The sequence below is a fragment of the Ursus maritimus genome, unplaced genomic scaffold, assembly GCF_017311325.1.
Source record: "Ursus maritimus isolate PB19 unplaced genomic scaffold, ASM1731132v1 scaffold_35, whole genome shotgun sequence".
NCBI lineage: Eukaryota > Metazoa > Chordata > Mammalia > Carnivora > Ursidae > Ursus > Ursus maritimus.
In genome coordinates, this window is record NW_024426119.1 from 22,704,232 (window position 1) to 22,717,966 (window position 13,735).

A 13,735-nucleotide genomic window follows, 5' to 3' on the forward strand; every position below is an offset into this window, starting at 1 on the left:
TTCAAAATTGAAATTATTCAATACAATCCTGTGTTCCACTCAAGAATACCTTTTATAAGATTCCTAACAAATGTCAAATTTAGCATCTTCTAAATTCCATTAGCAAGCAACTCATTATCTTCCTAGACTATGCCATGATGGAAAATTTTTTTTACAGAGAAAGCAAAAGCAGATTAACAACAGATTTGCCATTAACATTATTAATACTATGGTGACTGTAAACTACATCTCAGTGTATTGCTATTGAGTGTTAACCAATTTCAGTTCTGAAGAGAGAGTAGGTAAATGAACTGAGATGAAAGAATGCAAACACTCAACAGGCTCAGGAATCCGCAGGCCTGGCCCTTTGTGGTGGTACTAACAAGACATCAGGACACCTGGATTGAGGCTACAGGTCTGGCATGGTGAAATTCAAAAGTCAAGTCCAAGTACCATCTTCTTTGTGACATCCACTGGCCTACCTATAGCTCTGACTCAAGTTCTTCTGCATGGAGTTAGGTATGGCCATAATGGCAGAAGCAGAGTTTCAAAAAGTCTAACTGGTGGAAGACACGAGAGGCCAGGATTTGAAATCAGAGTACATGGGAAGCAATACAGAAAAAATTCAGTTCTCAGAAGGATCTCATACAAAGGCTCAGTATTTGATTACCATGAAACAGTGAGGGTATGGAAAAATTACATAAAAATAATGTTCTGCTATGATCAGATCAACCTGTAATCATTTAAGAAAAACACTATTTTATTTTCAGTAATAATTGTCTATAGTCATCATTTGTTCTGAACACAGATCTGACATAAATAAAACATTTAAACAAGTTTGAAAAGCCTACAAAGTTATTCTAGAATTCTTGATAAAAGCTATCATTTTAGCCAGAAGATTCATGGTCCAAAATTTCTGAAAGAATACAAATCGTAAGACATTTTATAATCTCAGAACACTAAAAATACTAGCTTAAAGAGACATGTAAAATAAATATTGTATGAATAACAAAAAATATTAAGAATGCATGTATAACTAAAATACTGTAATCACCAAAAAAAAAAAAAAAAAAAAGGAAAGAGTGATTGCAAACTTTTCCCTAGCTCTAAAGGTTATGAAGTTAGGGGGCTTGGTCAAAAACAGAACAAGAACGAAATAACAAAACAAAACAGGGGCGCCTGGATGGCTCAGTCGGTTAGGCATCTGCCTTCAGCTCAGGTCATGATCCCCGAGTCCCAGGATCGAGTCCCCACATCGGGCTCCCTGCCCAATTTAATATTACTAGGCAGAATTACCTCTTACATATTAGAATTGTTGATTCTCTTCCCAATTCCTAGAGAAGTGGAGAGCCTGCTTCTCCCTCTACCCCTCACCCTGCTTGTGCTCTCTTGCTCTCACTCTCATTCTCTCTCTCTTAAAGTCTTTTAAAATGAAAAAAATTGGTGAAAAAGTAAGTCAAGCTGATAAGGAGAGTTAAGGCATCTTACAAGATAAGATTAGCAAAATACTACAAGTTAAAGTTTATCTGGATATATTCTGCTATAAAACAGAATTTGAATGCTACAGTTTGGTTATGGCATTCATAGCACTTCAATCACTGCTAGATTTTTTCCATTATTTCACTTTATCTTCAAAACAACTCTGTGAAAACTAACATGCTTCAACCAACCCCATATAGCCAAAGGAAAAACAAGACCACTGCTGGTTAGTGGTAGAACTGGGAGGAAAGCCACAGATTCCTGACACTAAACCTCACTGCCTCTCAGTTTAACTTTAGAAAGCTGCTGGCATTTTCTCGAACCCACATAAAATAAAGGATGATGCTATCAGGGATTTTTGCATTATATCTGGCAGTCAAAGATATCCTCCACCCTGATAGTTATAATAAATTTTTGTTAAAGTTATAATAAATTTTTGTTTTGAAATAGTATAGAAACATATCCAAAAATAATTTACTTACTTAGAATGTTGAAGTTTATCTTCAATTAATGGAAGAACAGCTGGAATCATTTCTCGAGGGAAAATCTGGCTGACGATAGTAAGAGCCATACATACTTCCACCAGGTTAGTGCTCTGCAAGTCCTAACGTAATGATTAAGCAAACAAAACATTCAGTGCAAATTCTGGAACTTAGTGAGTTCAACACTGCAATGGTCCTATGTAAGAGTTTTCTACTAACTTTATAATTAATTTGTACATTCAGAACAGATCCTGGAAAAAAAGACAACAGCTGGAAAACTGCATCTGACTAAAATTCTGGAGATCTGCTTTCAAATGAAACCCTAATAGCAGCAGGAGCATGTTTCATTTAACCCTTACCACTGGGTTAATTAAGTTCTATTATTAGCCTCATTTTACAAACTCAGAAACTGATTCATCAAAAGATCTTTCTAAGCCCATTCTGTAAGCCTGGCTTCTTCTGAAAATATCTATTTCAATATCTAATTCAATATCTAATTCAATATGATTGAGGTGAAATGTCAGATGCCTGGAAGAATAATTTAGGACTTCATATTTACCAACATATAATACTGTACCTTTACAACTGTATTCACAAGGAGAAGCAGCAGTTCATGATTTTCATGTAGAAATAAAGAAACAGCCAAATAACCTATAAAATTTGAGGGGGAAAGTCTCGTTACTACCTGCCAAAAAATGAACTTTTCCCGAGAAATTAAACAAAGCAATAATATATTTGAAAATGTAAGTGTCAAAGATTACAGCTACAGGTAACTATAAAGACAGATTGTAAAATATGAGGTTCTAAAAAAGATTTCAGGCATTCTTTATCCTGAAATCTTTCATAATTATGTAACACAGGATACACCTGAAATGGAAAAGAGGCTACCTATACCAACTTAAAGTCCTATAAATGACATAAGAAATATATGCCTTCTATCTTCTGTGCATATCTCTACAAAATCAATCAAACTATTTTCTATCTTGTAGCCAAACATACAACTATTCAAAAACTAAGAGCTACTATAGCTACTAGGGAGTTACTGGCTATTTGTTATTATTGAATGAGCCACCCAATACCAACCCATATGACGTAAATCATATATTAAGCCATAAACAACATCCTATTTCCTCAATACGAAAATATACTACTGAAGAAATAACAGTTGTTGAGGAAAGAAACACTGTCTACCACATTAAATGTACGCATTTTTATTTCAATATTAAAACATAAAAGAGTACATCTTAGGATTGAGAAAACGTATTAATACTATGACAAATGCCATGTATATGGACTTAGACACTCCACGTCATTTTCTTTTCTTTTTCTTTATTTATTCTTTTTTAAAGATTTTATTTATTTATTTATTTGACACAGAGAGAAACAGCCAGCAAGAGAGGGTACACAAGCAGGGGGAGTGGGAGAGGAAGAAGCAGGCTCCCAGCGGAGGAGGGAGCCCGATGCAGGGCTTGATCTCAGGACCCCGGGATCACGCCCTGAGCCGAAGGCAGACGCTTAACGTCCATGTCATTTTCTTGTCCCCCTTCATACTGATAACGTGTTAGACAGTTACTATGGATCAGTACATTACAAGCCTCATCTCATTCAATCCTCACAATTCTATGAAGTATTATTATGCCCCAAAAGAACGTGAGGCCAAAAAAGGGTAACTGCACAAAGTCTGTATCTATTGCATGGTGGAACCAGCACTCAAACCCAGCCAGCAGGAGTTGAGCTCAAGTTTTAATCCCTATGCTGTCCTGTCTCTCCACACAGTCTACACTGAGGCCCTGTTCCCTGACTCCCACTCTCATTGTTTTCCATTCTTCTCAGTTCTTTCAGTCCCCTCTTTAGGGATTCTAATGTTAACTGTCCCCATCATTACCCACATACTGTGTGTGTCTGCTGTGAACAGCAGAGAAGTAGCAAGCATGACCCCCTGCAACATCTTTACCGAAGATAGGAGCAGCAAATGTGAGAAAGAAAAAAAGAGTATAACCAGGGGCAAGAAAGAGATGAGAAAAACCCTAGGGAACATTTAAAGAGATTATGTCTTATCAGATTGCTGAGAACTCCTGTAATCAGCTAAGGTATCACCCACACCCAAGTCACCAATATCAAGGTAGGAGATGAATAAATTCAAAGACCATCTCAACAAAACCTTAATCCTATCTGTTACAAAAAATATCCTCACTATTTTTGACCCCCAGGAAACAGGGGACAGAATATTTGGTGACTCAAGATGAGAAGGTTCCAGAAGACAAAGAATAATGACTATGATTATGGAATATGTTTGATATAAAAGAGTGATATATAAGATAAGATAAGAATACAAGCTTTGACTCACAGAAAGATGGGTTTACATTCTGGCTCCACCATTTATTAGCTGTATGACCTTGGACAAGTGACTTAACCTTTCTGAGCCTCAGTTTTCTCCTATCTCACAAGATAAAACACCTAACATAATGCCTGACTTAAGTACTGAAAAGTATTTATTCAACAATATTCACATAAAAAATAAGACAGCATCTCCATCAGAAAAGCACCAAAGCTAGTCTGAGAAATCTCAGAAAAGCTGAAGAGGCAATAGTACCAGAGTGAAGACATATGGAAGGTTTAAACGGTATCTTAAAAAAAACAACTTCTCATAAGCACACAAAAAATTTCTGATACCTACAGATATATGTCCCTCTACATGGCAATAAAATATTTCCCTAAGATCATAAACCTCAATACAAATGACTCTGAGGTCTCTGTTAAAATCAGTTTCCATAACTATGAAGAACACATGTACAAGGTTATTCACTGCAACATTATTTACAAGAGCAAAAAAATAAAAAATGACCCATATGACCACCAACAGAGACCTGGTTGAAAAACTATAGCCTATCCATCCATCCAATGAAAATGATGCAACTGTATAAAAGTATGAAGATGTAAAAACAAGGTGTAGAATAATCTGTACAGCTGTGCTATCTTTTGTGTAAGAGAGAATATTTGAGTGTACACCAGTGCATTTGCTTATTTTACAAAAAGAAACAATGGAAAGATTAATCAGAAACTAATGAAAATAGTTACCTATGGGAATAAGGAACAAACTGGGTAAGAGGGGCTAGAGATAAAAGTGAGACTTCTTCGATTATACCTTTTTATAAGGTCTTACCTTTTGAACAATGTAACACTTCATCTATTTTTAAAATGAAATTAAATAGAAAATGAAAAAATTACATGAAAGTCTAAGAAGCACTACATAGCAACAGCTGTACAGAATTATAGCACCAAGTTTCCTTGCCTTTAGGAATCTTACAATTAGTTCGAGAGCTAAAACATTAATATATGAAAAGGCAACACCAAAAGATGACAGGTGGTAAGAGCCACCCACGTGCTCACAGAAGAGTTAAAACTTGATTTGGAATGCGAAGAGGATGCCAGAGGACATTCCCCTTGGAGGGAAGAATACAATAAATCTCGAAGAGTGGAGTTTCAATAAATAGAATACTGGGTACACCTAATCTCAGAATCTTTACCAAAATACCTCCCTCCCGCATCCCATCATCTGACAAAGGTGAATATAATTTGTGAAGAATGCTGATCCTTGAAAACATGACACTATCAACTCCTTTGAATAAAGAACATGTTGTATTCCTATATTACTCTAATGTGTTTCCTTCTTGGATTATGATACACAGCTGAACCTATATGAATAAAATATTTAAGACCTTAATTTAAAGGATATTTCCTACTAGCCCTAAAGGAGGATTAAAGAGACAAAATTTTTTAAAAGATACCTCTAATCCTCACAGCTAACATTTATGAAACTAAGAACAGTATATTTAAAATTATTCAAGTGAATTTCAGTTTTTATTCTATAAAGAAACATTTTTGATCATTAAACTGGTGAGGTCAGACAAACTTTAAAATCAGCTTTGTTGAGGTATAATTTACACACAAGAAAATTCACTCATTTTTAAGTCTATGGTTTAATGAGTTTTGACAAATACATACAGTCATCTAACTATCACAAACACAGGCAATTTTTAATCTTCTCCATAACTCCAAAATGCTATGGATCAGTAAGATTGATTTCACTTACAGGCTTTGAGTTTTTGAAGTGTTCTCTTCTAAAGCTTCGGAAATTATAAGGCAATGTTCTAAAAACACACTATATAGCTGCCATCATTCATTTTACACAGTTGCTAGAACTTTAAGGGCAACATTAAGTATAAAAATCTTACACACATACATACCTACTCTTTTTTCCAAAAGGTTTCCTTGTTGTGCCAACTTGATTGCATGTATGTAGCCAAAGGAAGCGTCATATCCAAGCATTTCACAATATATAAGTCTCACCATACATTCCTTCATCATTCTCTGCAAAGCAAAAGCAAAATATCCAGTAACTGCATAAATAAATAGAATACTTTGATTTTTTTAAAATTATGTTGCAATCATTTCACAGGGGAACCCTTAATCCTGGCGCTGAAGATATAACATATACACATATTATAAATTCATAACCTGAAGTCAAACTTTATAAATAAAAGTTGCTCCAAAACTTAGCTTACCAACAGTACTGATCTTAGTAAAATAATTTTAACATTTTGTTAGTGGTAACATTATAAAATAAATTAACTGTAGCTATTTCTTTTTTTTTTTTAAGATTTATTTATTGATTTGAGAGGGAGAGAGAGAGAAAGGGAGTGTGTGCAAGCAGGGTAAGAGGTAGAGGGAGAGGGAGCAAGAGACTCTTAAGCAGGTTCCACACTCAGCACAGAGCCCGATGCCAGGCTCATGACCCCAAGATCATGACTGAACCCAAATCAAGAGTCAGACACTCAACTGACTATGCCACTCAGGCACCCCAACTATAGCTCTTTTTATTTATTTTATTTTTTTTAAGATTTTATTTATTTAACAGAGAGAGAGACAGCCAGCGAGAAAGGGAACACAAGCAGGGGGAGTGGGAGAGGAAGAAGCAGGCTCCCAGTAGAAGAGCCTGATGCGGGGCTTGATCCCAGACCACTGGGATCACGCCCTGAGCTGAAGGCAGATGCTTAACGACTGAGCCACCCAGGCACCCCTCTTTTTAATTCTAGGTGTCCCTGTGTAAAATCTAGTTATAATGTGAGACACATGGTCCTCAAACAAAATTTCACTCATGGTAATATGAATTAGCTTCTAGATTAAAGCACATCATTTTAATATACTTTGTCAAATGAAAACATCCATAAAATTCCCTTGAATTGGTAATAATTTATAAAGAAAATAATTTTTATATTTAAAAACCAAATTGCACCCAGACTTTCTTCAGAATTATTTTGCTGTACATAATATGCAATAGTTTTTTTTCCAGGCATTCTTTTTAAGTAACTCTCAGTTATTAGGAACTGAAGGGCATGGTATCATTAATGGTATAGCTATTACAATATTTAATTTTTTAACTGGGTCTTTCAATATTTACAACATAAGCTGATAAGTTGTTTTAGGAGTTTCTATAAATTTGTTTTATTAATATAATAATATTTGCATTCTCAATATTTATAGCAAATTTTAATCATAAAAATATAAATAAAATGTGTTTCAAAATAGGTTCACAGCCTATTCTAATATCTAAAAATTAACTAGGGTTAGTGTATAACACAAAATACTTAGAAAATAATAAATATCTAGTAAGAATAATATTTAATATTTCATTCATATTTATATATGTATATCATTTTTATATATGTATACATGAAGAGTTTTAAAACAAACCATAGGAAAATCCTTGGAGAATAAGATTCAATTCAGGTCACTTATGTTTAAAGCAATAAAAGTTAATTCATTAGTATATTAAGACTACTAAATACTGAAAAAACAAGCTTAAAAGATACTGGAAGTTCCTCTTCAAAGGCATTCACATCAATTAGGAGTGAAAGTGTTCAACTAATCCAACTAATCCAACAAAAGGTTTTGTAACATTTTATCTCAGAGTCTTTCAAAGGTCATTATGAGCTCTATTTAATTAAAATGATATTGCATACATTATTATTCTCCTAGTTTTGGAGAAGAAAGTCTATTCCCCACTGCAGAAATTTTATTTACAATTTCCCTAACAAACTGTCATGCAACCTCTACACAACCAGCTCAGGGATAGAGGGGCACCTGGGTGGGTCAGATGGTTAAGCATCCCACTCCTGATTTTAGCCCTGGTCATGCTCTCATGGTCACGGGATCAAGCCCTGCATGGGGCTTCATGCTGAACGTGAAGCCTGCTTGGGATTCTCTCTCTCCTACTCCCTCTACCCCTCTCTATCGCTCTCTTTCTCTCTCTTAAAAAAAAAAAAAAGAAAAGAAAGCGTGCCCACAGCTGGATGGCCATAATTATAAAATCTTCCTTCCAAACTCTGGCTCCCTAACTTCTACCTATTTATCTCATTTCTCCAGGTGTGTCAATTATAAAAAAATGGAAATCAAAGTAAGAGAGAAACCATTTCTGCTTTACGTTTCTATCAAGTATCAGGAATAAATATTACAATGATTTCATACATATACACACATATACATTATCTACACACACACACATATACACATAAATGTATCGGATTAACTATGCTTTGAGCTTCATTTGTCCAAATATTACTATGATCCTAAAAGGAAATATACACATTCTCTTAGACTTTAAAAGTGTTACTCATGTACATAATCATGTGCTCATGCAAAATAATCAACCCAATATTTTCATTAGAAGAGGGAGACTACTCCCACAGTGACTTACACACAGAAAGCACTCATTAAATATTTGCTGAATAATGTTGCTTGGCAAAATCTCATTATATGAAACCACATGAAAATTAAAAGAAAAAAAAATGTAGGTCTTAATCTAACAATGGCCTGCATATAGTGGCTACTCATTAAATAGCTGCTAAAAGAATGCTGTTTGAAAAACCAAGTTATATGAAACTCAAGTTCTAAAATAACTGGAACTTGATTTAGCTGCCATGCAATACACTGTTTTACAGCAAGAAAACCATTTTTTTTTAAAGATTTTATTTATTCATTTGACAGAGACAGAGACAGCCAGCGAGAGAGGGAACACAGGCAGGGGGAGTGGGAGAGGAAGAAGCAGGCTCCCAGCGGAGGAGCCTGATGTGGGACTCGATCCCAGAACGCTGGGATCACGCCCTGAGCTGAAGGCAGACGCTTAACGACTGAGCCACCCAGGCGCCCCAAGAAAACCATTTTTCTACCTCGTTCACCTACATTCCAAGATGTAGAATAGTAAAATGAGAGAGCTATAATACACCAATTCAGGACTGAAAATATTACTTTAAATGATATATCGTAACCTTTTCTCAGTGCACAACATTAAAACAGTAAGATCAGCACTGGGGTCCCATGAGTATTGCCACATTTATGAAATCATCATCACGTGGCCATCCATAACTGATGTGACTATGATAAATTGGATTTTAGCAAATGATCAATTAGATGCCACTACAGACTCTGTAGTGGACCAGATTTCAAATATAAAATGTGCTGGCACTGACTGTGCAAACTTACCAGTGTTGTCGTAGGAGCAGAAACGGTTGCTTTCAGATTACTCAGTTCCTGCTGGATTAGTTTCTCTTCCTCCTGAAAAAGTTGAAGTAGTTAAATGCATGAATAATGGTCTTTTCAAACTGTAACAGTATTTCTTAAGAGGAAAAATATAATTTATAATACTTTCAACAACAACAAATGTTATTTTAAAGGACAGTTATAAAAATTATGTGCTTAAGATTAGCCTAAAGGCAGTTCCCCAAACCCTCCCAATCACTCATGGAAAGAATAATCCACCATTCCTCTTTCCTTCACTTAATTGCTGTCTCCTGAAGGACAGTTTAGCAGAAAATGTTTTGTTTCGTTTTGTTGTGTTTTGAATTAAAGGTGGAGAGAAAGAAGAAATTTGTCATGTACTGATCCATGGGTTCTCACACCTTCCCTTTAAGAGTACAAAGTCCTGGGGCACCCGACTGGCTCAGTCAGTGGAGCATGCAACTCTTCACCTTGGGGTTCTGAGTTTGAGCCCCACATTGGGTGTAGATATAACTTAAAAATAAAAAAATCTTAATAAATAAATAAAGTTAAATGTATTCATAGAATAGAGAAATAGGGTAAGAAGGAAGAAACAGAAATCGGGTCTTTTTCCCTCAAGCTATATACTCTTCCCTCTTCTCATTCCTCACATCCTTTCCCTCACTTCCCATCTCTCTCTCTCATACATACAATAAATACACCAATGGGAATCACTTCTACTAGCCTGTATTGTATTTCATCTCCTTAGCACACTTGAATATTGGCCCCATGTCTGGCTAACATAATGCTATCTTTAAATTACACACTGAAGCAGATGTCCATTAGGAAGCTTACTCAAGAACTATTCGTGATGTACTGCCACGTTTAGATACCTTATGTAGTTTCAAACTGCAATTTAAGACCAAAAATAACTTTTTTTAAATTTCACTCAGAATCTCACAGAAATGAGTAAAGGACAAAATGTTAAGACAAACAATGTTATGTCCATAAATAATGATTTCTGAATGTGAAGCAGAAATACAGCATCCAGTACAGCATCATCTTTTTTCAGCTTAAAAAGAATGTTTTAAACCCCAAGGCACTTTGAAGAAAATCCTCCTGTCATTCCTTCTCCCTGGGGACTTACATGTCATTGTATATTGCTTATACCTGTCTTAAGCCCAAGATGAAGGACCAAGTCCTTGAAGAAAAGAAAATTTGTTTTACTCTTTTTCCTCAGTGTCTAACACATAACCTCTTTCATAAATAACTTTTGAACAAATTACGACCTAACAGAGTATCGTACACAATCCGTTCAACTACCAAAAGTCTGCGGAGACTTAATACCTTCTATTATAACTGCCCATTTTCAAAGCCCATCTGAGGCTGAGACAACAAATTTTACATTTGGGGAGAATTACGCTTTTTCTTTGCCCACCCGGTTGGCCTAACCTAAGAACCTCAAGCTCCCCAAAGTTTTGACCAACAGGTTCAGATGGCAGGGTCTGTTCCGGTGTGTGAAAGAACTGGAGAGGAAGAACCTGTAAAGAAACTTTGTAGAAGGTAAACAATGCTGACACCTCCACGGCACTCGGTGTTTTCACTCGCTTGATGGCTCATCTAAACCTCGAAACAACCTATGGTAACGTATTGGTACTTTTCCACTTCAAGTTCAGGAAACACACAGAGGCTCAAAGGTTAAAGAGACCAGCCCCAGATAAGAATGACACTGTCACGGCCGACTGTGGAAACTTGGCCTCCCAGTCCGGGATTCAGGAAAGGGACGCTTCCAGACAGACGCGGGGACGGACTGACACACACGCAGTGCCTAAGCCCCGCCGGAGGGCCGGCCCCGGAGGCTCGCCGCCGGACTCGGGCCTCCCAGCGCAGGGGCCTCTCCCCGGGGCCCCTGACCTCCCGGCCCGGCGAGCACGTACGTGCTTGGAGGTTAGCGCGGTGATTCCGCGGACAAGGCCGCCCAGCCGCGAGGAGAAAGACGTCTTGACGCCCGCGGGCCCGCCAACCGACTGGTTCTGCAAAAAGAGTCCCGGCAGGGCCGTCAGCGTCTTCTCCACTATGTCGCTCATTGCCGCCGCCGCCACCGCCCGCGATCTGGTCGCCGCCCGGCTTCATGCCCGGCCCCTGCCCAGCCGCCGGCCCGGCCTCCGTAGACACTTCCTGTTTGTTTGAAGAAGAAATCTTTATTCGCGTCCAGCGCGGACAAGGACAGTATCGTTCTCGAGAGAGGCCGCGGGAGGGCGCGAGAGTCCGCGCGGTGAGGCGGCTAGCCCAGCAGGCGCGCGGAGGTTGCTTCCCGTGGAGAAATAGAAGGACCGGAGGGTCGGGTTTCAATGGCAACCCGGGGTCTCACGCTCAGTCCCGCCTGAGGTAGCCGCTGGGGCCGGAGCCTCTCACGCTTCGTTTTCCAAGGTCTCCCTTTCTCTTTAGCCGCCCCCGAGCCGTGCGAGACCTCCCCGGGAGGCGCAAGTTCCTGGCCCCCGTTCGGCCTCCGCTTCCAGGCTGAGGGACTGCGGACAATCCGCCCACCTGCCTCCCCCTCACCCCCGAGGGGCGGGACGGCGCGGGTCCCCACTGCCACGCGCGGCCCCGGCCCTGAAGGTGCTGGGGATGCTGGCGGTGTCGAATGACAATGCGGCTGTCCTGCGGCGTCCTCGCGCCGGGGTGTCGCGGTCACTGCCGCTTCCTAACCACCCCTCTTCTCCGGGGATTTGGGGACGCAGTCGGGAAGGGGAAGGAAGTGGTCGCGAGGCCACCCCCGCCCGGGGCCGACTGCGGCTCAGCGGCTGCAGTTTAGAGGTCACTGTCCTGGAGCGGCCTCCCCAGGCCGGGCAGACGAGGATAGGTGTTCCTGCCGTTCCGCTCCCGGCGCTGCGTTCTTTCGCATTTCGGAGCTGATCACCGTGGCCGCTGCATAATACCTTATCTCCCTGTGGAGGGGATAGTTTATCTACTGCTGTTACCCCAGCTTCTACCTAGAACAGACGCTAGTACAGTGGTTCTCAAAATGCGGTCTGGTGACTTCTGAGGGTCTCTGAGACCCTTCCACGAAGTCCGAACTATATGCCTAATACTACTTAAATGTTTGCTGTTTTCGCTCTCATCCCCTCGGGAGTATACAGAGAAGTTTTCAAGAGGATAGTTGACTTAAGAGCTTTGTTGGCTGGTGAAATGTGTGCTTGAGTACCCCTCAGTTTTCTAGAATCTTTTGAGGTTTAGGGTATAAATATGTGCGTTTTCAGAGATTAACTCAGTTTTTCCTTAGTACTTCTAGTGTGTTCTTACAAGGTATCTTCCCTTACCCCTAATCCCTGTAACCCCATCAATCATCCAACAAACTCCTTTTTTAAATCCCTAAACTGTCCTTGCACCTATGCAGAAATACGAGAAAAAAGTTCGTTTTATCGACTTGTTTTGCAAGAATAGTTTTTAATTTATTGAAAAAGTTTCTAGGGGCGCCTGGGTGGTGCAGTCTAAGCGTCTGCCTTCGGCTCAGGCCTTGATCCCAGCGTTATGGGATCGAGTCCCACATCAGGCTACTCCGCTAGGAGCCTGCTTCTTCCTCTCCCACTCCCCCTGCTTGTGTTCCCTCTCTCGTTGGCTGTCTCTCTCTGTCAAATAAATAAATAAAATCTTTTTTTAAAAAAAAGTTTCTAAATGTTTACATTTTATTTAAAATTGTTATTCTTTTAGAATTTAGTATTTTATTCAAAATACAGTTTTGTTTTACCCTTTTTTAACTTTAGGTTCTTCCATCGGCTTACAAAAGGGGGATTAGAAGACTTGCTTTCTCAATCTTCCCACATCTAAAGATGCTGAAAAATACAACATTGACCTCAGTTATCAGGATTTGCTGACTCAGGTAAAGGGAAGAATCTGGGTGAAACTGTAAATAAAGGAAAGGGAATTGAATATTTTAAACATGGTAGGCTCTTTAAAAGTCAGAGTGTTTTTGTTACCACTTTTCAAACTAGAAATGAAAAACCCACTGAAACATCTTACAGCTTAAATTATTGTGTTGCACTGGCTGCAAAAGGGCATATGATAACTGAGAGACTAATAAAGCCTGTACATTACTTCAAGAAATGCCTGCTGGATGAAAAATCAGTCAAAAAAAATCATGGCCACGCTATTTTCCAAAGATGCAGTAGCTCACCAAATTAGAAATTTAGTTGCAAATGTAAAGACTGAGATAACATCTCACCTACAGAATTATATGGACCCAAAAATTATATAAATGT

The 13,735-nt window shown here is 38.8% G+C and overlaps 1 protein-coding gene and 1 long non-coding RNA gene across 7 annotated transcripts in view; one reads left to right on the forward strand and one right to left on the reverse strand.

Moving 5' to 3' along the window:
* The window catches only part of AP4E1 (adaptor related protein complex 4 subunit epsilon 1), a 58,364-nt gene extending 46,794 nt beyond the window's left edge, over positions 1–11,570 (reverse strand). The window contains exons 1-5 of the mRNA XM_040620642.1: positions 11,414–11,570; positions 9,483–9,554; positions 6,188–6,311; positions 2,518–2,591; positions 1,941–2,062 (exon numbers count right to left, since the gene is read on the reverse strand). Coding sequence (XP_040476576.1) covers positions 1,941–2,062; positions 2,518–2,591; positions 6,188–6,311; positions 9,483–9,554; positions 11,414–11,563 — 542 coding nt within the window. The 5' untranslated portion in view covers positions 11,564–11,570. The remainder of the gene's footprint in view (positions 1–1,940; positions 2,063–2,517; positions 2,592–6,187; positions 6,312–9,482; positions 9,555–11,413) is intronic.
* Positions 11,571–11,720: 150 nt separating this feature from the next.
* The window catches only part of LOC103676742, a 34,066-nt gene continuing 32,051 nt past the window's right edge, over positions 11,721–13,735 (forward strand). For 3 of the 6 annotated variants that reach the window (XR_005831980.1, XR_005831985.1, XR_005831984.1), the window contains exons 1-2: positions 11,721–11,864; positions 13,241–13,356. This is a non-coding gene — a long non-coding RNA (uncharacterized LOC103676742). The remainder of the gene's footprint in view (positions 11,865–13,240; positions 13,357–13,735) is intronic. The other 3 variants (XR_005831983.1, XR_005831982.1, XR_005831981.1) reach the window with 2 other exon arrangements.